The sequence below is a fragment of the Bos grunniens genome, chromosome 22, assembly GCF_055505025.1.
Source record: "Bos grunniens cultivar Pamir isolate PY7600 chromosome 22, Bosgru_T2T1.0, whole genome shotgun sequence".
In the NCBI taxonomy this organism is placed as follows: Eukaryota; Metazoa; Chordata; class Mammalia; order Artiodactyla; family Bovidae; genus Bos; species Bos grunniens.
The window spans coordinates 6,640,372-6,661,982 of record NC_141186.1 but is presented as its reverse complement, the minus strand read 5'-3'; the positions used below and the strand labels follow the sequence as shown (position 1 = coordinate 6,661,982).

The 21,611-nt window shown below is 43.3% G+C and overlaps 1 protein-coding gene across 12 annotated transcripts in view; it reads left to right on the top strand.

The window, feature by feature from the left end:
• Window positions 1–21,611, top strand: part of OSBPL10 (oxysterol binding protein like 10) — a 343,446-nt gene that overhangs the window by 141,537 nt on the left and 180,298 nt on the right. For 10 of the 12 annotated variants that reach the window (XM_086365654.1, XM_086365644.1, XM_086365651.1 and 7 more), the window contains exon 4: window positions 20,796–20,987. The exons of the other annotated variants lie outside the window; for them this stretch is intronic. In XM_086365654.1, the coding sequence (XP_086221780.1) occupies window positions 20,796–20,987 (192 nt within the window). The remainder of the gene's footprint in view (window positions 1–20,795; window positions 20,988–21,611) is intronic. 12 annotated transcript variants of the gene reach the window in all.

Below are 21,611 nucleotides of genomic sequence, written 5' to 3'. Positions count from 1 at the left end.
ATATACATTATTGATACTATGTGTAAAACAGATATTAACTAATGAGAACCTACTGTATACAGGGAACTCAGTGCTCTATAGTGACCTAGACGGGAAGGAAATCCCCAAAAGAGGGGATATATGTTAACATATAACTGATTCACATTGCTTTACATCAGAAACTAACACAACATTGTAAAGCAACTCTACTCCAATAAAAATTAATAATAAAAATAATAAAAAGCCTAGCTTAGTTTTAGCATAAGCTTGTGAACTTTCCTCCCACCTTGATGGCTTAGATGGTAAAGCGTTTGCCTGTAGTGAGGGAGACCCAGGTTCAATCCCTGGGTCCGGAAGATCCCCTGGAGAAGGAAATGGCAGCCACTCCAGTACTCTTGCCTTGAAAATTGCATGGACTGAGGAGCCTGGTAGGCTACAGTCCGTGGGGTCGCAGAGAGTCAGACACGACTGGGCGACTTCACTTTGTGAACTTACAGTTTGTTCCTCTTTGGTAAGAAGTGCTTTTCAGAAAATTAGGGAGGAGGAATGATGGCTCAGTGGTAAAGAGTGTTTCCGCAATGTGGGAGACACAGGTTTGATCCCTGGATTGGGAAGATCCCAGGCTTGGAAAGATCTCCTGGAGAAGGAAATGGCAACCCATTCCAGCATTCTAGACTTGGAAATCCCATGGACTCAGGAGCCTGCCAGGCTACGGTCCATGGGGTTGCAGAGTCAGACATGACTGAAGCAACTAAACACTTCACTTAGGTGCAGGATATTGACATGTGTCTGTTACATGCATATAATAAGTCCAACGGCAAGGAAAGGGACAGATATCAATAGCTTCAAAGTTTCTGATCAGATACCGTGTTTTCAGGAAAACTAGCTTCCTGTGAGTTGCGTGCATGCATGCTAAATCCCTTCAGTCATGTCTGGACTTTTTGCAACCCTGTGGCCTATAGCCCAATAGTCTCCTCTGTCCATGGGATTCAGTATCCAGTATTCTCCAGGCAAGAATACTGGAGTGGGTTGCCGTGCCCTCCTCCAGGGGCTCTTCCGGACCCAGGGATTGAACCCACATCTCTTATGTCTCCTGGATTGGCAGGGAGGTTCTTTACCACTAGCGCCACCTGGGAAGCCCCGCTGTGGAGTTAGTCAGGTGCTGTTTACCCAACTTCCCTGAGCTATTAGCAAATCTTGCATTTCCATATTAACTTCAGCGGTGATACTGAACTTGAAATACATAATCAGTGGGATTTGTTTCATGAATCCTGTAGAATTCTGCATGCAGCTGAGGCATGTTGACAATGGTGTGATTGAATGTTTTTCTAAAGGAAGCATTTTGAAACCCAAGTAAGAGTGCCCTTTTGAGCTTCATGCTTTTGTCCCTGAGCATTTGGGGAGGAGGTCATGATCTCTAAGTAGATAGGAGTGCGTCTGTCAGAGATTAGTTATTGACTGTAGGAAAAAAATCACATTTGCTTCTTCAAATGTTCTGTCTTAGAATTGCACTGGACTTTTTAATCCCCATTGCTGGCTTGACCTGCTGTAAGTGACAGAAGTTGAAACATAAAATAAGAGCTGCTTTCCCCACATGTTATGGGGTGATCATTTATAGAATCTCTTGGCATGCAGTCTCCTTTTGTTCCATGATTCATTTCTGGTATAAAACACCTTCTGGGTCGATGATATTGAGAGGTGGGAAGAAATAGGGAAGGGAATAAATCATGAAGTGCCCATCTGCAGGGCAGTAGTAATACAATTTTACTATGAAAATGATCCAATAGATGTGATCTGTGCTGTATAGACATATGCAAATTCTATGCAAATGACCACGTAATGCCTGAATGTGGCCCTGAGGAAGAGAGCTTAATGGAACCCAGTGTTCTTTTGGCTCATCACTCTGAGTGTCTGAATCAGCCCAGGCGACACCAGATACTGTGGCTTGCCTGGCATTGTCTGCAGTGTCTCGTACAGGAGCTCATTTTCCCAGTCGTTCCCCTCTCTGGCCTCAGCTCCTGCTGCTCTGGGCCTTGCTCACTTCACCCCAGACATGCTGTCTGCCTTTCTAAAACATGCCAGGTAGACTCCTGCCCCAGGACCTTCCACCTGTTGCATTTCTGCCTAGAACGCTGTCCCCCAGTTGTCATCGTGGCTCACTCCTTTGCTTCACTCAGCTCTTTAAATCAAATGTCACCCTCTCTCTAGGCCTTCCCTGGCCACGTGTCTAAAATTGGAGAGCCCTCCTATCTTTGTCTGGGCTTCCCTGATGGCTCAGTGGTAAAGAATCTGCCTTTCAGTGAAGGAGATGCAAGTTTGATCCCTGGGTTGGGAAGATCCCCTGGAGAAGGGAATGGCAACCCACTCCAGTATTCTTGCCTGGGGAATCCCATGGACAGAGGAGCATGGAGGATACAGTCCATAGGGTCACAAAGAGTCAGACGTGACTTAGCAGCTAAACAACAACTGTGTATTGCTTTAATTGTTATTCCTGTTTTAGGTTATTCTGTAATATCTATAACACTTCCTTTTATGACTGTCTCTTTGTCTCCCCCAAAAGGCTGCTTCCATAAGGGCAGAGATGTTCATCTATTTAGTTTATTGTTGTGTCTTTGTTGCTCAGAGCAGTGCCTGGCACATAATAAAGTGAAAGTTTTAGTCGCTCAGTCGTGTCTGACTCTTTGTGACCCCATGGACCTGCCAGGCCCCTCTGTCCGTGGGATTTCCCAGGCAAGAGTGCTGGGTTGCCATTCCCTTCTCTAGGGGATCTTCCTTACCCAGGGATCAAACCCTGGTCTCTGGCATTGCAGGCAGATTCTTTACTGTCTGAGCCACCAGGGAAGCCTGCCTGGCACATAGTAGGCACTCAATACATACCTGTTGAATCTCTCAATAATGTGTGTTGGTTGCTGCTGTACGCGGTTACGTTTTGAACATTTTGGGTCTTGTGTATAGTTAAGCAGGAATGGTATCTTTTCCAGACTCTGCTGGCTCTTGGAAAAGGAGAGGAGTTATTCAGTGAGTCGTTGATATTTTTAAAATTAGGTTTTTGGGCAGGGAGCAGTGGTGTAATCCGTGGTGAAAATTGGGCTTGAGGGATTCATTGCTCTCATTTACTGCATTCGTAGTTCTCCCAAGATGAGGCCTGTATCAGATTCCACGGGGTGCACAGTGGCTGGTGAGACACCGTCCTGGGCCTGGGAGAGGTCACGGTCTTGGGAGGACAGTGGGGCCTGGACAGACTGCCTCTGGGGAAAACGCACTAAGTGCTGTGAAGAATGTGAGCTGCGTTTTATCCTTGACATCTCTAGACACACCACACTGCCTCCATTATTATGGGTAATTGATTGAACATGATTAAATCAGTGTGTTTTGGCCTTAAGGAGCTTATTATTTAAATATTTGAGTATTTAAGTGTTGGAGAATGGGCACGCTGTATAGGGCTTTGATATTAAAAAGAAGTTTCCCCCCAAATGCTAACTAAGCTATTAGTTATGGTTACAAAGAGGGGTGGTGACTTTTTCAGACCTCAGTTGAAGAGAATGATGAATCACTCTAGCTAGTACAATGGGCTGCAGAAGCTGCTCCTGTGAACTCGAGTCTCAGCTCCATTGTTTCTGAGCTGTGTGACCCGAGGAAAACTGCTGCGTCTCTCTGTGTCTCATTCCTGAAATGGAAACCATAGTACCTACCTCGTGGTGTTATAAAGATGGACTGTAAACCTTTAACGATTTACATTATTTGAAGATTTATTAAGTCCTTTATTATAAATCATAAAGTGATATAAGGTGTATATTACTTAAAACAGTTTATGGTGTGTAGTGGGTATCATATGTTGTTGTTCAGTCGCTCAGTCGTGTCTGACTCTTTGCGACCCTATGGACTGCATGTAGCATGCCAGGCCTCCCTGTCCATCACCAGCTCCCAGAACTTGCTCAAACTCACGTCCATTGAGTCGGTGATGGCATCCAACCATCTCATCCTCTGCCGTCCCCTTCTCCTCTCACCTTCAATCATTCCCAGCATCAGGGTCTTTCTCAATCTTTCCTTTGCATCAGATGGCCAAAGTATTAGAGCTTCAGCATCAGTCCTTCTAATGAATATTCAGGATTGATTTCCTTTAGAATTTATTGGTTTGATCTCCTTGCTGTCCAAGGGACTCTCAAGAGTCTTCTCTAACACCACAGTTCGAAGGTATCAATTTTTCCACATTCAGCCTTTTTTATTGTCCAGCTCTCACATCCGTACATGACTACTGGAAAAACTGCAGCTTTGACTAGACAGATCTTTGTCGGCAAAGTAATATCTCTGCTTTTTAATATGCTGTCTAGGTTGGCCATAACTTTTCCTCCAAGGAGCAAGCATCTTTTAATTTCATGGCTGTAGTCACCATCTGCAGTGATTTTGAAGTTCAAGAAAATAAAGTCTCTCACTGTTTCCACTGTTTCCCCATCTATTTGCCATGAAGTGATGGGACTGGATGCCATGATCTGCGTTTTTTGAATGTTGAGTTTTAAGCCAGCTTTTTCACTCTCCTCTTTCACCTTCATCAAGAGGCTCTTTAGTTCCTCTTCGCTTTCTACCATAAGGGTGGTGTCATCTGCATATCTGGGGTTATTGATATTTCTTCTCAAAAATCTTAATTCTACATTGTGATTCTTCCAGCCTGGCATTTCACATGATGTACTCTTCGTATAAGTTAAATAAGCAGGGTGACAATATACAACCTTGACATACCCCTTTCCCAAGTTTGAACCAGTCTGTTCCATGTCCGGTTCTAACTGTTGCTTCTTGACCTGCATACAGGTTTTTTAGGAGGCAGGTAAGATGGTCTTGTATTCCCATCTCTTTAAGAATTTTTCACAGTTTGTTGTGATCTACACAGTTAAAGGCTTTAGCATAGTCAATAAAGCAGAAATAGATGTTTTTCTGGAATTCTCTTGCTTTTTCTATGATTCAACTGATGTTGGCAATTTGATCTCTGGTTCCTCTGCCTTTTCTAAATCTGGAAGTTCTCTGTTGACATACTGTTGAAGCCTAGCTTGAAGGATTTTGAGCATTATCTTGCTAGCATGTGAAGTGAGTACAGTTGTATGGTAGTTTGAGCATTCTTTGGCGTTGCCCTTCTTTGGGATTAGAATTGAAAACTGATCTTTTCCAGTTTGTGGCCACTGCTGAGTTTTCCAAATTTGCTGGCATATAGAGTGTAGCACTTTCATAGCATCATCTTTTAGGATTTAAAATAGCTCAGCAGGAATTTCATCACCTCCATTAGCTTTGTTCGTAGTAAAGCTTCCTAAGGCCCACTTGACTTCACACTCTAGCATGTCTGGGTCTAGGTGAGGGATCACACCATCATGGTTATCTGGGTCATGAAGATCTTTTTTGTATAGTTCTTCTGTGTATTCTTGCCACCTCTTCTTAATATCTTCTGCTTCTGTTAAGTCCATACTGTTTCTGGGTGTCATGTAAGTGTTAGCTATTATAAATATACTTGTAAATAAAGTTAAAACCATCATTACTGGGTCATGGAAAGCTCATCAGTCCAAACAAGTCTTCTCTTAAAAAATTTTTTTAAGGCAACTCTTATAATTATTTTCTTTTTTCCTTCACTTTCATTCCCCTCATCCCTGTCGGTACCAATTCCTAGGATATACCCAGGTCTTTGTTTGCCTTGTATCTGTGTTTTGAACTTAACGTGAGTAGTATTATCCTTACTGTTGTCTTACAGTTTTCTAACTCAAAAGTATGTTTTAAATTTTACTGATGTTGCTCTGTGTACCTCAAAGTCATGTCTTCTAACTGTTGCATGTATATTATTGTGTGAGGTCTGTTATTTATAGATTCTTACTGCTGTACACCTACATTGGCTCAAACTCTCCACCCTTTGTATGTATCCCTGTATATACCCTGTATGTATGTAACGCCTTTGTATGTATCCCTGTATCTACCCTGACTGGGAGCATGTTCGTTGGGTGCCTGCCCAGAACGTTTGAGGATCGTAAGGAACATATATCTCTATTTTCACAAAATTCTGCTGCATTGCTACCAGAATGGCTGTACCAGTCTGTCCTCCCACTAGCATTGCAGGGGTCCAGTTTCTTCCTTTCTTTTCCATTATTTGGGAATGTTTGGGCAAATCTGGTGGATGTAGAATCTCCTGGTTATTTTAACGTGTATTTCTCTGATTATCTTGATACATTGTTAGCCACTCAGGAGTCTCCTTCTGTATAATGCCTGTTCTTATCATATGCACCTCTTCTACAGTATATTCTGACTTCTTTTTCTAGGAGTACCTTTTATATTCTAATATTAATCTGTCTTCTCCCAGTCTCTGCACACTTGTGATCTTTCCAGTTTCCTCATGGAACCAAAACTCATTCACCGTGTAGTCAAGTCCATCAAATTGTTCTGCTTGTGACTTGAGCTTTTGGTCTTGATTCAGAAATGCTTATCTACAAATTACAGAGTTGTGCTCCTACCCTGTCTTTTGTTAGCTTGTGTTTCTGCTTTTTTACATTTAGATTTTTGCCTCTGTATATACCCTGTAAGGCAGCAAACCAACCATATTTTTGCTTTTCCCAGTAACATTTGTGCTGTCCTACTGATTTATGGTAGGGGGTTCCCTGGTGGCTCGGTGGTAAAGAACCCGTCTACCAATGTAAGAGACACAGGTTCGATCCCTGGGTCAGAAAAATCCCCTGGAGAAGGAAATGGCAACTGACTCTAGTATTCTTGCCTGGAGAATCCCATGGACAGAGAAGCCTGGTGGGCTACAGTCCGTGGGGTCACAAAAGAGTTGGATTCAACTTGGCAACTAAACCACCACCATCACTGATTTATGATGCTGTATTGGTAATATACCAGATTCTCATGTATACATAAACATATCTCACACCCTCTTTTCTAGTTTTCAATGCAGTTGCTAGTTCCTGCACGAATACCACATATAATCACTGTGGTTTTGCTATTTTTAGTATTTGCATCTGTTGGGAGGGTGATCCCCTCTTATTTTTCTGAGAAAAATTTACTTGACCCTTCATAAACCTTTATTCTTCTACTCCACTCCAGTACTCTTGCCTGGAAAATCCCATGGACGGAGGAGCCTGGAAGGCTGCAGTCCATGGGGTCGATGAGGGTCGGACACGACTGAGCGACTTTACTTTCACTTTTCACTTTCCTGCATTGGAGAAGGAAATGGCAACCCACTCCAGTGTTCTTGCCTGGAGAATCCCAGGGACGGGGGAGCCTGGTGGGCTGCCGTCTATGAGGTCGTTCAGAGTTGGACATGACTGAAGTTACTTAGCAGCAGCAGCATGTATTATACTGAATTTGTTGAGTTGCTCAAGAAATCCCACTGGAATTTTTATTAGAAAAATGATATAATTATTTGGGAGATGTGACATCTATAAAATGAAGTGAAGTCGCTCAGTCATGTCTGACTCTTTACGACCCTGTGGACTGTAACCCGCCAGGCTCCTCTGTCCATGGGATTCTCCAGGCAAGAATACTGGAGTGGGCTGCCATTTCCTTCTTCAGGGGATCTTCCCGACCCAGGGATCGAACCTGGGTCTCCGGCATTGCAGGCAGATGCTTTATCCCCTGAGCCACCAGGTCAACTATAAACACTATAAAGGTGTTGCTCCATTCATTCACCTGGCCTGTGTGTCTTCATTTTCTTAATCCTTCATGAATTTTTTTCCACAGGATTAAAAGAACTTCTGAATGAAAGTTTCATGTACTCCTGATTGGATTAATACCTGTACATCAGAGTTTTTATTGTTATTATGAATATCTTATTTTCTACTATATTTTCTGGTTATTGTCGATTCAGAGGAACGCTGTTGACTTTTCTAAGTTTATCGTATATCTGGCAACTTTGGGCTCACTAATTTTCTTTTTGTTTTCTGTAAAATGGTCACATGTACAATCAGTGACTGTTTTTGTTCCTTCTTACTCTTCTGCCTCTTTTTTTTGTTGTTCCTATTTTGTTGGCTCATGCCTCTAGTACTGTTAAACAGTAATGATGATATTGGAATCCTTATCTTGTTTGTAAGACTAAAAGCAATGAAACTAAACTTTTTATATTAAGTGTGGGGTTTACTCTGGGTTTTATGCGGTGGCTCTAACATAATTAAGTTAAAGAAACTTTTGGTTCTTGTTTTCAGAGTTATTTTTCTGTTAAAAAGAAAGTCTTTGTTAAAGACTTAATGAAGCCTTAAAAGCCTTAGAAAGTGTTTCATGTTATTTACAAACGTATATTAAATAAGATGATTTTCTTGGATCTGCAGTTCTAAGAGAATATAGTACACAGTTATTTCGCTTTCAAAGGAGTGTGGCGTATGTATTTTTATAACAGGTGAATGTGCAAGAGGAAAGGTGAAAATGGATAATGGATATCAGCTTTCATCCTTTATATCAAATATTTTAATGTCAACCTTGTATCAGACACTGTTTTTTTTTAATTTAAATTTTTATTGAAGCATAGTTGATTAGTTTTATGGGGTTGCAAGGAGTTGGACACGACTGAGCGACTGAACTGAACTGATTAGTTTCTGTTGTACAGTGAAATGTCAGTTATAGACATAGCCACTCTTTTTTAGATTCTTTTCCCATATAGGTAGTTTTATAGAGTACTGAGTTGAGTTCCCTGTGCTATACAGTAGGTCCTTATTGTTGTTGTCCAGTTGCTCAGTCATGTCCAACTCTTTGCCACTCCATGAACTGCAGCATGCCAGGCTTCCCTGTCCTTCGCTATCTCTTAGAGTTTGCTCAGACTCTCTGTCTGTTGAGTCAGTGATGCCATCCAACCATCTCATCCTCTGCTGCCCTCTTCTACTCTTGCCTTCAATCTTTCCCAGCATCAGGGTCTTTTCCAATGAGATGGTTCTTTGCATCAAGTGGCCAAAGTATTGGAGCTTCAGCATCAGTCCTTCCAGTGAGTATTCAGGTCCTTATTAATTATCTGTTTCATATGTAGTCATGTATGTATGTCAATCCCAGTCTCTCGATTTATCCCACCCCTCTGCCAGACTCTGTTTTAATGATTAAGCCCTCGTTTAATTGAGAAGGACCAGCTGGATGGGCTGAGTCTCAGGCTGCTGCTGCTACTGCTGCTGCTGCTAAGTCTCTTCAGTCGTGTCCGACTCTGTGCGACCCCATAGACGGCAGCCCACCAGGCTCCCCCGTCCCTGGGATTCTCCAGGCAAGGACACTGGAGTGGGTTGCCATTTCCTTCTCCAACGCATGAAAGTGAAAAGTGAAAGTGAAGTTGCTCAGTCATGTCCGACTCTTTGCGACCCCGTGGACTGCAGCCTACCAGGCTCCTCCATCCATGGGATTTTCTAGGCAAGAGTACTGGAGTGGGGTGCCATCGCCTTCCCCAGAGTCTCAGGCTCTTTGGGTTAAATGTTGAACGAGACTTGTAATCTGGCTCCTCCTTTGGTATGTTTCATTCTGCCTCGTTGAGGCTGTAGTTTTTAGGTCTATAAAGTGGGAGGTATAGACCTGAAGTCTCTTCTAGCTCTGAAATTCTGTGATTTCACATGAGGAGGAATGGAGAGAATGGGACTTGGACAGTAGGAGGGAATCCTCCTGCTCTTAGAACAAAGCACTGAACCAGGAGTCTTGGGACCTGGAATCGCAAGGTCCCAAGCACAGGGTATGTATGGGTGAAAGAAGCAAGAGCTGAGAGGGTAGATGTATGGATGGTTTTAAAATTGTGCATAGGTACTTCCCCGGTGGTCCACTGGTTAAGTGGAGACGGCAATGGCACCCTGCTCCAGTACTCTTGCCTGGAAAATTCCGTGGATGGAGGAGCCTGGTAGGCTACAGTCCATGGGGTCGCAAAGAGTCAGACACGACTGAGCGACTTCACTTTCCCTTTTCACTTTCATGCATTGGAGAAGGAAATAGCAACCCACTCCAGTGCTCTTGCCTGGAGCATCCCAGGGACAGGGGAGCCTGGTGTGCTGCCATCTGTGGGGTCACACAGAGTCGGACAGGACTGAAACAACTTAGCAGCAGCAGCCACCGGTTAAGAATTTGCCTTCCAACACAGGGGATGTGAGTTCGATCTCTGGTGTTGGAACTAAGCTTCCACATGCTGTGGGGCAACTAAGCCTGTGCTGCAACTAAAACCCATGCAGCCAAAGAAATAAATAAATATTTAAAAAGTAAGATCGCATATAATCATTTTCTAGGTGGATCTGGAGAATGGCAGAAGGTGAGGAAGTGGGGAAAAAGGATTTTGTGTGATAAGGGTGCCAAGTGCATGAGACCAATGCTTTCAGCCCATTTGGGACCTCAACTTGATCTAGATGGAGGTTTGGATCAAGAGTATGGGTTAGGGATTCTGGAACAGTTGGGTTAGCTGTGAGAGAAGAGTCAGCAGAATTTATTTGGGGGCTGAAAATGTTGAGAGAGAGAAGGCAAGCTGGAAATGTCAAGTTTTCTTTCCCTTTATCTGCAAGAACTAGAAATACTGCACTTGCGTGTCCTGATTTTTCAGAGATCCAGCATTTGCATGTATAATCAGGGTGATATGTTTAGAAACAGGAGAGCACTCTCCTCTCAGGGGAAAACCATGACTTTTCCTTTGCACACATGTTTGCATGCGTTTTTATGTGTGTATTTTTAAGAGAATCTTAGTGGAACATCTCTAAGATGTGTGAAGGATTCACAGAGGACAATGGAAGAAATTTCCAAAGCTTGGTAACTTAAAGTTGAAACTCCTATTTCTGTAAGAGGGCAGGAGTTTGGAAAAGTAGAGAGAGCTGAGTATAATTTTGAATCATTAATCTTGGGAATGAACTTGGAAAATGGCCCACTTTAAAACATTTTATTTCTACTCTAGGTTTTAAGCTCAAGTGACAGAATATTAAAAAAAAAAAAACAAAAATAAAAAGGGCAAATGAAACTGTATCTAAGAAGCTATTAAGCAAAATATTTAGTAGAATAGATTGATTTAAAAATATTCCACATTTATTCAGATGCTGACTGCCAGGAAATCAAAATTCTGAATAATTTTAAGGCCCTGAATGTAATATTTTAAAAACTTTAGGCTTTTTCTCTTTTGGTTGACTTTGAGGTATGTGTACTTTTGGAAGAAAAGAAATAAGCCATAGTTTTAATGCTTAGTTTTCACTTTGGGCTTCCCTAGTGGCTCAGACAGTGAAGAATCTGCCTGCAGTGCAGGAGACCCAGGTTTGATCCCTGGATCAGGAAGATCCCCTGGAGAAGGAACTGGCAACCCACTCCAGTATTCTTGCCTGGAGAATTCCAAGGACAGAGGAGCCTGGAGGGCTACAGTCCATGGGCTTGCAAAGTCAGACAGGACTGAGCAACTAACACACATATTTAGAAATGGCACATTATTCTTTTCTTTTTTTTTTAAGAGGAAGAGGGAAAGAATGTGATGAAATGATTTGAGTTGGTTGAATTTATTTTTCAAAATTGTAACCAGGCTGGTTTGATTTCTCTGCCTTCCTGGGGCTATGTGACTGAAATCTAGTGTCTTTTTTTTTCCCTTTGCTGTGGAAGAATTCAAGGAAGTGAGGGAGATGGGCACCAAAATTAAATGGCATTTGAAGGCTGTTATAATTTTCTCTCTGAAGTTTTTCCCATCAGAAAAATTTTCTACAGAAGCAGTTGCCACGGATGTATATTTAAGATAACCACCTCCCTTACTCCTTTTTAGCTTTTTAATTTCATCTCTGGGAAGCCTAGTTATAAATTTTTGATACACGTTTTATGGCATTTTTAGGACCAGCTGATGATCTTTTCAATTTGGGGCTTTGTTTATTCCAAAATCCTAATGGGAAACAGCCCATTACTTATTTATACTAATTCTTTGCCGTCAGTACCCGTGTAGCACTGGAGCAGTCTACAGGCACTTTGTGTTCAACAGCAGATGGATTTTCACAAACGTGCAATCGTAGTAGATGTGCTTTGTACTTTTTTGTCCGGAGCAAACTGTTTTTCAGTTATTAGGATGATTATTCTTAACTTACCCTTTTTTTTAAGTTAAGGCAGTTAAGGTAAGGCTATGTCTGCACAAAGTACTCAGATGAAAACCACCTTTAAATCCTTAATTTGATTCTGGGACCACTTAATCTTTCATTTTCACAATGCCTCACAGTACTTGGATGCAATCTCAAAAACGACAGAATGATCTCTGTTCATTTCCAAGGCAAACCATTCAATATCACAGTAATCCAAGTCTATGCCGCAACCAGTAACGCTGAGGAACCTGAAGTTGAACAGTTCTATGAAGACCTACAAGACCTTTTACAACTAACACCCGAAAAAGATGTCCTTTTCACTATAGGGGACTGGAATGCAAAAGTAGGAAGTCAAGAAACACCTGGAGTAACAGGCAAATTTGGCCTTGGAATACGGAATGAAGCAGGGCAAAGAAAATTTTGCCAAGAAAATGCACTGGTCATAACAAACACCCTCTTCCAACAACACAAGAGAAGACTCTATAGATGGACATCACCAGATGGTCAACACCAAAATCAGATTGATTATATTCTTTGCAGCCAAAGATGGAGAAGCTCTATGCAGTCAGCAAAAACAAGACCAGGAGCTGACTGTGGCTCAGACCATGAACTCCTTATTGCCAAATTCAGACTTAAATTGAAGAAAGTAGGGAAAACCACTAGACCATTCAGGTATGATCTAAATCAAATCCCTTATGATTATACAGTGGAAGTGAGAAATAGATTTAAGGGCCTGGATCTGATAGATAGAGTGCCTGATGAGCTATGGAATGAGGTTCGTGACATTGTACAGGAGACAGGGATCAAGACCATCCCCATGGAAAAGAAATGCAAAAAAGCAAAATGGCTGTCTGGGGAGGGCTTACAAATAGCTGTGAAAAGAAGAGAAGCAAAAAGCAAAGGAGAAAAGGAAAGATATAAACATCTGAATGCAGAGTTCCAAAGAATAGCAAGAAGAGATAAGAAAGCCTTCTTCAGAGATCAATGCAAAGAAATAGAGGAAAACAACAGAATGGGAAAGACTAGGGATCTCTTCAAGAAAATCAGAGATACCAAAGGAACATTTCATGCAAAGATGAGCTCGATAAAGGACAGAAATTGTATGGACCTAACACAAGCAAAAGATATTAAGAAGAGATGGCAAGAATACACAGAAGAACTGTACAAAAAAGATCTTCACGACCCAGATAATCACGATGGTGTGATCACTGACCTAGAGCCAGACATCCTGGAATGTGAAGTCAAGTGGGCCTTAGAAAGCATCACTACGAGCAAAGCTAGTGGAGGTGATGGAATTCCAGTTGAGCTTTTCCAAATCCTGAAAGATGATGCTGTGAAAGTGCTGCACTCAATATGCCAGCAAATTTGGAAAACTCAGCAGTGGCCACGGGACTGGAAAAGGTCAGTTTTCATTCCAATTCCAAAGAAAGGCAATGCCAAAGAATGCTCAAAGTACCGCACAATTGCACTCATCTCACACGCTAGTAAAGTAATGCTCAAAATTCTCCAAGCCAGGCTTCAGCAATATGTGAACCGTGAACTTCCAGATGTTCAAGCTGGTTTTAGAAAAGGCAGAGGAACCAGAGATCAAATTGCCAACATCCGCTGGATCATGGAAAAAGCAAGAGAGTTCCAGAAAAACATCTATTTCTGCTTTATTGACTATGCCAAAGCCTTTGACTGTGTGGATCACAGTAAACTGTGGAAAATTCTGAAAGAGATGGGAATACCAGACCACCTGATCTGCCTTTTGATAAATTTGTATGCAGGTCAGGAAGCAACAGTTAGAACTGGACATGGAACAACAGACTGGTTCCAAATAGGAAAAGGAGTTCGTCAAGGCTGTATATCGTCACCCTGCTTATTTAACTTCTATGCAGAGTACATCATGAGAAATGCTGGACTAGAAGAAACACAAGCTGGAATCAAGATTGCTGGGAGAAATATCAATAACCTCAGATATGCAGATGACACCACCCTTATGGCAGAAAGTGAAGAGGAACTCAAAAGCCTCTTGATGAAAGTGAAAGAGGAGAGCGAAAAAGTTGGCTTAAAGCTCAACATTCAGAAAACGAAGATCATGGCATCTGGTCCCATCACTTCATGGGAAATAGATGGGGAAACAGTGGAAACAGTGTCAGACTATTTTTCTGGGCTCCAAAATCACTGCAGATGGTGACTGCAGCCATGAAATTAAAAGACGCTTACTCTTTGGAAGGAAAGTTATGACCAACCTAGATAGCATATTGAAAAGCAGAGACATTACTTTGCCAACAAAGGTTCGTCTAGTCAAGGCTATGGTTTTTCCTGTGGTCATGTATGGATGTGAGAGTTGAACTATGAAGAAGGCTGAGTGCCGAAGAATTGATGCTTTTGAACTGTGGTGTTGGAGAAGACTCTTGAGAGTCCCTTGGACTGCAAGGAGATCCAACCAGTCCATTCTGAAGGAGATCAGCCCTGGGATTTCTTTGGAAGGAATGATGCTAAAGCTGAAACTCCAGTACTTTGGCCACTTCATGCGAAGAGTTGACTCATTGGAAAAGACTCTGATGCTGGGAGGGATTGAGGGCAGAAGGAGAAGGTGACAACAGAGGTTGAGATGGCTGGATGGCATCACTGACTCGATGGATGTGAGTCCGGGAGTTGGTGATGGACAGGGAGGCCTGGCATGCTGCTATTCATGGGGTCGCAAAGAGTCGGACACAACTGAGTGACTGATCTGATCTGATCTGATGAATGGTAATGGTGACGCTTATTGCATGCTTTCTACATGACGTGCTTCACCTGTGTCTTTTCATGTTATTCTCCAACAGCCCTATGAGGTAGGTAATATAATTTTAGAAAGTAAAACGCTAGGTGAGTTTACTATGTCTCATAACTTATGAGTGGCAGGGCACAGATTCGAAACCAGGCCACTGACTTGAGAAAATTCGGTCTTGACCACCCCGCACCCTGCCCGCTGTCCTGTGGTATCCAGTTCCCCTGCTGCTCTTCTGGGTGGTGCAGCAATGGCGGGAAGCTTCAGGCAGTCCCTGATTCTCTTATGAGCTCCTCAGACTAGACTCTGTCTGGCTTATTGCTTGGTTTCCCTGGCTGGAAGCACTCTTTCCAGGGCTGCTTCTCCGTTTGCAATCACATCTCTCCTTCATGCCCGTGTTGGCCAGTAAATACACAGAGAATGTCTGTGTGTCCCTTCCACCAATGCCTGGGAGCCCAGGGATCCAAGGAAGAAAGCTGGGAAAACCAGGAGGTTGGTGGATTTCAGAAAACCTGAGTACGTGTGCAGTCTTGGCCACGGTCTGAATATCTTTGTGTTCACGGTCTGAACGCACATTCTCTGCTACCTGTTCCCTCTTTGGCCTCACCCCCATTTTTCATGCAGGCACCCCACTGACCTGGTGCTACTGGCCAAGAGAGGGGACACGTGGGGTGACTCTTCCTAGGTTAGGGTGAGTCGTATTCCCAGGTAGAAGTGGTGACTCTTGCCTCAGAATTTTCTGCAGATGGCACACTCAGCATTTCTCATTAGCCCCACTGAAGTCAGTATTCGGAGCAAAACCCTGACATGTGGTACCTCAGGCTTTGAAAATATTTTATTTTAAATTTGTAGCAGGGAGGGGTGTGTATGCCACCTAAATGTGATTCTTTTTTAAAGAAATTTGGTCGTGCCACACGCTTTACAGGATCTTAGTTCCCGAGCTTGGGATCCAGCCCGCATCCTCAGCGGGAAAGCATGGAGTCCTCACCGCTGGGCGGCCAGGGAGTTCCCTAAGTGTAATTTTCAAACACAACCTGAACATTTTCAAGAGGCCACTTAAAAAAAATTTTTTTTTTTAATTTTATGTTAGAGTTTTGCCAAGTCACAATGTTGTGTGATAGTTTCAGGTGGACAAAAAGGGGCTCAACCACATATATACACGTATCCATTCTCCACCACGGAGAAGGCAATGGCACCCCACTCCAGTACCCTTGCCTGGAAAATCCCATGGACGGAGGAGCCTGATAGGCTGAAGTCCATGGGGTCGCTAAGAGTCGGACACGACTGAGCGACTTCACTTTCACTTTTCACTTTCATGCATTGGAAAAGGAAATGGCAACCCACTCCAGTGTTCTTGCCTGGAGAATCCCAGGGACGGGGGTGCCTGGTGGGCTGCCGTCTATGGGGTCGCACAGAGTCAGAAACGACTGAAGTGACTCAGCATTCTCCCCCAAACTCCCCTCCCAGCCAGGCTGCCGCTTGACATTGAGCCGAGCTGCAGTAGGCTGGCCTGTCATAAAGGGCCCGCTTGTTTGTAGGGGTGGCAGTTGTTGCTTCTTCTTCTGCCTTTTCCTCCCAGTTCCGGATGCCCTATGGGATTTACCAGGAGACTTTTTTTTTGGCTCCTGTTTGCCCTCAGGAGGAGGCATGGGTATGAATTAAACCGTGAGAAACACACAGTGAATGGGAAATTAAAGGTTTTTCGCCTCAAATTTACTGCTTGTGAATTCAGATGACAGCCATTAGATAATAAATATAGGGTTAGCCATCCACAGCAGAATTCCTTGGCTCCCGGGTGACTTTCCTGATTTATTGCTGTCTATGGGACAGTCTTTCAGGCAGCGAGAGGCCTTCCTTTCTGATTTCTGATGGATTCTCATTCTACTCAGAATCTAGAAGTATGGTTCTCCTTACAGTCTTGCTGACCATATAGATTCTCCAGTAAGTATTTAATTACATCTTGGACTTCATCACGACTTTGATCCTAAAGAAAATAAGGAGCAGGTCAATGACTGCTTACAATTTTGTGCTAAGCGACTTCTTAACATTTTAAAAATCGATAATGCCACCATCGATCAACTCTTAAGGGCTGTAAGGAAAGAAATGAACTGTGGCCACATGGCTCCTGCACAGCAACCCCTGTGCTAAGCGTTTTTTGTACCTGAGCTAATTCAACTTTCATGATGGCTCTTAAGGGTCAATATTATGATGCCTTTTTTAAAGATTAGGAAATTGTTGCTTAATAAGAAAACTCGAATAACTCACCTGAGGTCACACAGCTTGAAGCTGGTAGTGCTAGGATTGGAGGTGGGGGTGAAACCTGGCTGTCTGGCTTCAAAGCCTGTTGAAAAATCTGCCTTTTCTTGGGTTGGAATAAGGCTCCCAAACAATCAAAATGTATTTCAGTGGATTAGGCAAATTTGCTGCTGTTGAAGGATTGAAGAGGGAGTTCCCTGGCGGTCCAGTGGTTAAAACTCTGTGCTTCCGTTGCAGGGGCACAGGTTCTATCCCTGGTCAGGGAACTGAAATCCCACAGACTGTGCAGGACACACACACACACACGCATACAAACGTATATTATATACAAACAGAAAAAGTGTTACAGACATAGCTTCTTTCTTCCTCTTCACTCCAAGGGAAAAGATTGAAGTTGAAAGTAGATGACTATTGAATTTCAGTATAATCAAAGTATATTTAATTCTCAGACCAGAGATTTCTCCAGTTACCTGTTTATAAGGTAACTTGAAAGCAATACAGTGCTTCCCAAGTTTATCTGTCTTACTAATTCTGTCCAAGCTCAAATCCAGAGAAATGCGTGAGCTACCATGGTACTGCATGCTGACATAGAATTCTAGTTTCTACCCTGGCTCCTACGCAGCTCCCCACCCTCTTGGAGATTTGTAAAATGATGAATCATCAACTTTGGGGGAGGGGTAGTGCCTTACAGTGTTAGTTTCTGGTGTACAGTGAAGTGAATCGACTGTATGTATACATGTATCCCCTCCTTGAGCATCCCTCCCACCCCACTCCCCTCTGGGTCATCACAGAGCTGAGCTGAGCTGCCCATGCTGTATAGCAGCTTCCCTCTAGCTGCCTGTTTTACACATGGTAGTGTGTGTATGTCAATCCCAGTTCATCCCACAGCCTACCAGTCTGCTCTCTACATCTGCATTTCTATTCCTGCCCTGCACATAGGTTCATTTGTACCATTTTTCTAGAGATATATATATATATATATATATGTGTGTTAATATGCAACGTTTGTTTTTCTATTTCTCACTTACGTCATTCTGTATGACAGACTCTAGGTCCATCCACGTCTCTGCAAATGACTCAAGTTTGTTCCTTTTTATGACTGAGAAATATCCCATTGTGTATGTATGTACCGCATCTTCTCTATCCAGTCATCTCTTGATGGACATCTAGGTTGCTGTCATGTTCTAGCTACTGTGAATAGTGCTGCAGTGGCCGTTGGAGTACATGTGTTTGTTTGTTTGTTTGTTTGTTTTTTAAGACCTGGGACTGTTACCCAAGGCTGCAGACTTTGAACTTCCTGTCTGGATTGCTTTGTACACCACACATGTCTCTCTGTCTCTCCCAATTCTACTCAAGCTTCAAGTCCTTTGCCCTCAGAATAGCCTCTTGTGATGAAGTCAGTTCACCTTGATCATGCTTTTCCTCACTCTGGCATTTTCTGGTTGTATTGCCAAATTAGCACTTTGTCATGTCTTCCTTTCTGTGTGTGTGTGCGTGTCTGTCTTGCTGTCTCTGGGTCTTTGCTCCTCTATCCCCCGTAACAGTATAAGCATCTGTGCTGAAAAACGGCCTCGTCCATCTTATGTTTTCCTCCACATCACATTTCAGATATTTTCCTTGGTGCACAGTACGTATTCAGTAAATATTAGGTAATTGAAATAGAGAAAATGGCACAAATCTGCCAGTTTTTCTCGAGCTGCCTTTTTTCCTCGAGATACAGATTTTTTAATGTAGAATTTAGAAAATCCATTCACTATAATCCATTCACATGGCTCAGAATGAAAGAATCTCTCTCCCTCTCTGTTCACACTCTTATTCACATCTCCTCCGTGGAATAAGCAGCCACTTGGAGTTCAGCGTGTATCCTTCTAGATGATTTTTGTGTTTTAAACAATGATAAAAATACTCATTTTCCACATTTTAACACAGAACTTTGCATACTATAGCACAGTTAGGCACCTTGCCTTTTTCACTTAACTACATACCTTAGAGGGTTCTTTTCCCAAACCAGTTCACGAAGGCCTTTCTTCTAATCCTCTTAGCCTCCTGGTAGTGTTCCGTCATGGAGGTGTGCCGTGTCTCGTTAACCTATCGCATATGGAGGGACCTTTAGGTGGCTTCCGATCCTTTCCATTAAACACTCGGCTTTGGTGCCATTATGCCTGGGTGCAGGTGTGTGGAAGAGACGTTCTCCAATAGGATGTTGCTGGGTCACGGGGAAGCGCCCCTGTAACTGGGGCAGGGCCTGTCGGATTGCTCTCCTCAGGGTGTCTGTCACTTGACAGTCCTGCATCACTGTCTCTCCGTGGTCTGTCAGCAGACTGCATACTGATTCTTTCGGGTTTTTACAATCTGATGGGTAAAAGATGGTATATCTAAATGTGGTTTGAATTTACATTTATCATATGAATACAGTTGAACACCTTTTCATATGGCTTAAGGGCCATTTATGGGTTTTTTGTGTGTGAACTATCTATTCATATCTTGCCCTATTAGAATACTGTGCTCAGTCACATCAATTCCTAGAAATTCTTCTCCTACTTACAAATTAGAATGATGAACCATTTGTGAAGCTAGTTGAAAATATTTTTTCTGGTTTATCGGTTGACTCTGTTGGTGGCAGGAGTGGGTTTTTGAAATTTGTTTCCTGTGCAGAGGGCTTCCCTGGTAGCTCAGCTGGTAAAGAATCCACCTGCAATGCAGGAGACCCTGGTTCGATTCCTGGGTTGGGAAGATCTGCTGGAGAAGGGATAGGCTATGCACTCTAGTATTCTTGAACTTGCCTGGTGGCTCAGCTGGTAAAGAATCTGCCTGCAATGTGGGAGATCCAGGTTCAATCCCTGGATTGGGAAGATCCCCTGGAGAAGGGGAAGGCTACCCACTCCAGTACTGTGGCCTGGAGATTCCTTGGACTGTATAGTCCATGGGGTTCACAAAGATCAGACACAACTGAGTGACTTTTACTTTTCCCCGTGTATAAGTTTTCAATTTTTAGGTCATTAAATTTATTGAGTTTTTCTGTTATGACCTTTGGATTTGTTTTCTTTCTTTCTTTTTTCTTAGTCTTTGATCTGTTTGGGGTCTGTGATCTGAGAGATAAATCTGTTTTTCAGTTGGCTGCCCAGTTAGTCCAACACATTATTGAAAAATGTATTGCCACTGAGTTGAGATGCTGTCCTTATACCCAGTTACTGTTTGTATGATATGTCACAATAGGATGAAATACCAGCAGTGCACGGACAAATGAGGATTAATTGGTGGATAACTTAGTTCATTCTTAGTACTCATGCAGCAAACATGTGTTAAGTACTTAATGAATTAAACAATCATGATGTGCCGGGTCTTGGGGGTACAAAGATGAGTTTGAAAGAATCTCATATAGTTTAGCTGGATAATAAACATAGCCTCAGTGTAGTAGAATAGGAGGGTGGAGAGGCTGAGACAGACAGGGAATGCTTCACAGAACACTGAGCACTCAGCTGGCTTTACCACAGGAGGGGAGGGTATTAGGAAGAGGAACACAGACCCCTGAGAGCCTGTGGTGTCTGAAGGCCTTGGAGTAGCTCTCCATAGCCATAGTTTGGGGCAGGAGACCCTGCTAGAAGGGAGACCAGAAGCATAGTTAATGGGGATGGCCTCTGCGGCCTGAGAGAGTGTAAGATGAAAGCATGCACCCCCAGGCCCTCATCTGCTCTGAAGATGAAGGGGAAAGCCCGAGAGGCTCAGCACAGATGGAAGGCAGTGCCTGGCTGTGTTCTGCAGGCCGGTTGTTGAGTTTTGACACGTGTTGCTTCTTCTAGACACCTCCAAGCTCCCGAAGCCGAAGTCTCACTTTGCTCCCCCATGGAACGTCCAATTCTGCATCTCCCTCTAGCCAGAGACACCTCAGCGCGGGAGCCCCTGGCGTCGTCACAATCACGCATCACAAGTCGCCTGCCGCCGCCCGAAGAGCCAAGAGTCAGTATTCCGGCCAACTTCACGAAGTCAGAGAGGTAGGCCTCATTCTCCCTGTAGGTGGAGTTGTCTGTGGAAGGTGAGGGCTGCGATGTCGCTCCCCAGCCCCTTTTCTTTAGCGCCGTCTTGATGGATGGAGAGAGAGGACCAGAAGCAAACCTCCCAGAGATAGCCATCATGATTCCTCCTGGTTTAAAAAAAAAAAATTATTTCTGTTTCATGGGTTAAGTGAGTTGTCAGGAGACCTCTGCTACCCAGGCTCAAAAAGCAGGGGACACAAGCCCATAGAAACTTGAGGGAGGTGGAAGGGCTGTCCAGGGAAGTCTCCAGGCTCATAACAAAGGGAAAGAACATAAAGTGGATCATCAGGAAATAATTGAGGGCATTTTGAAATTCAGAAAACGTGGGACCTAAAGCTGATTTCCCCTTTTCTCCTTCACTTTATGAGGTGCTTATCCTCTCACACACTTCGAGGGGGTGTGAGCCAGTGAAAAGAATTCTGTCCTTGGAGGCAGAGGACTTTGTTGCCTTAAAGCTTGGAACCCACATTTCTGCATCTGCAAAATGGAAATGGCACAGGCCCTCCCAGCCTCTCAAGGGATCACATGTGATAATGTACATGAAAGCCCTTCTGCTGACAGTCCCTTAGGGGTTATGTTTTG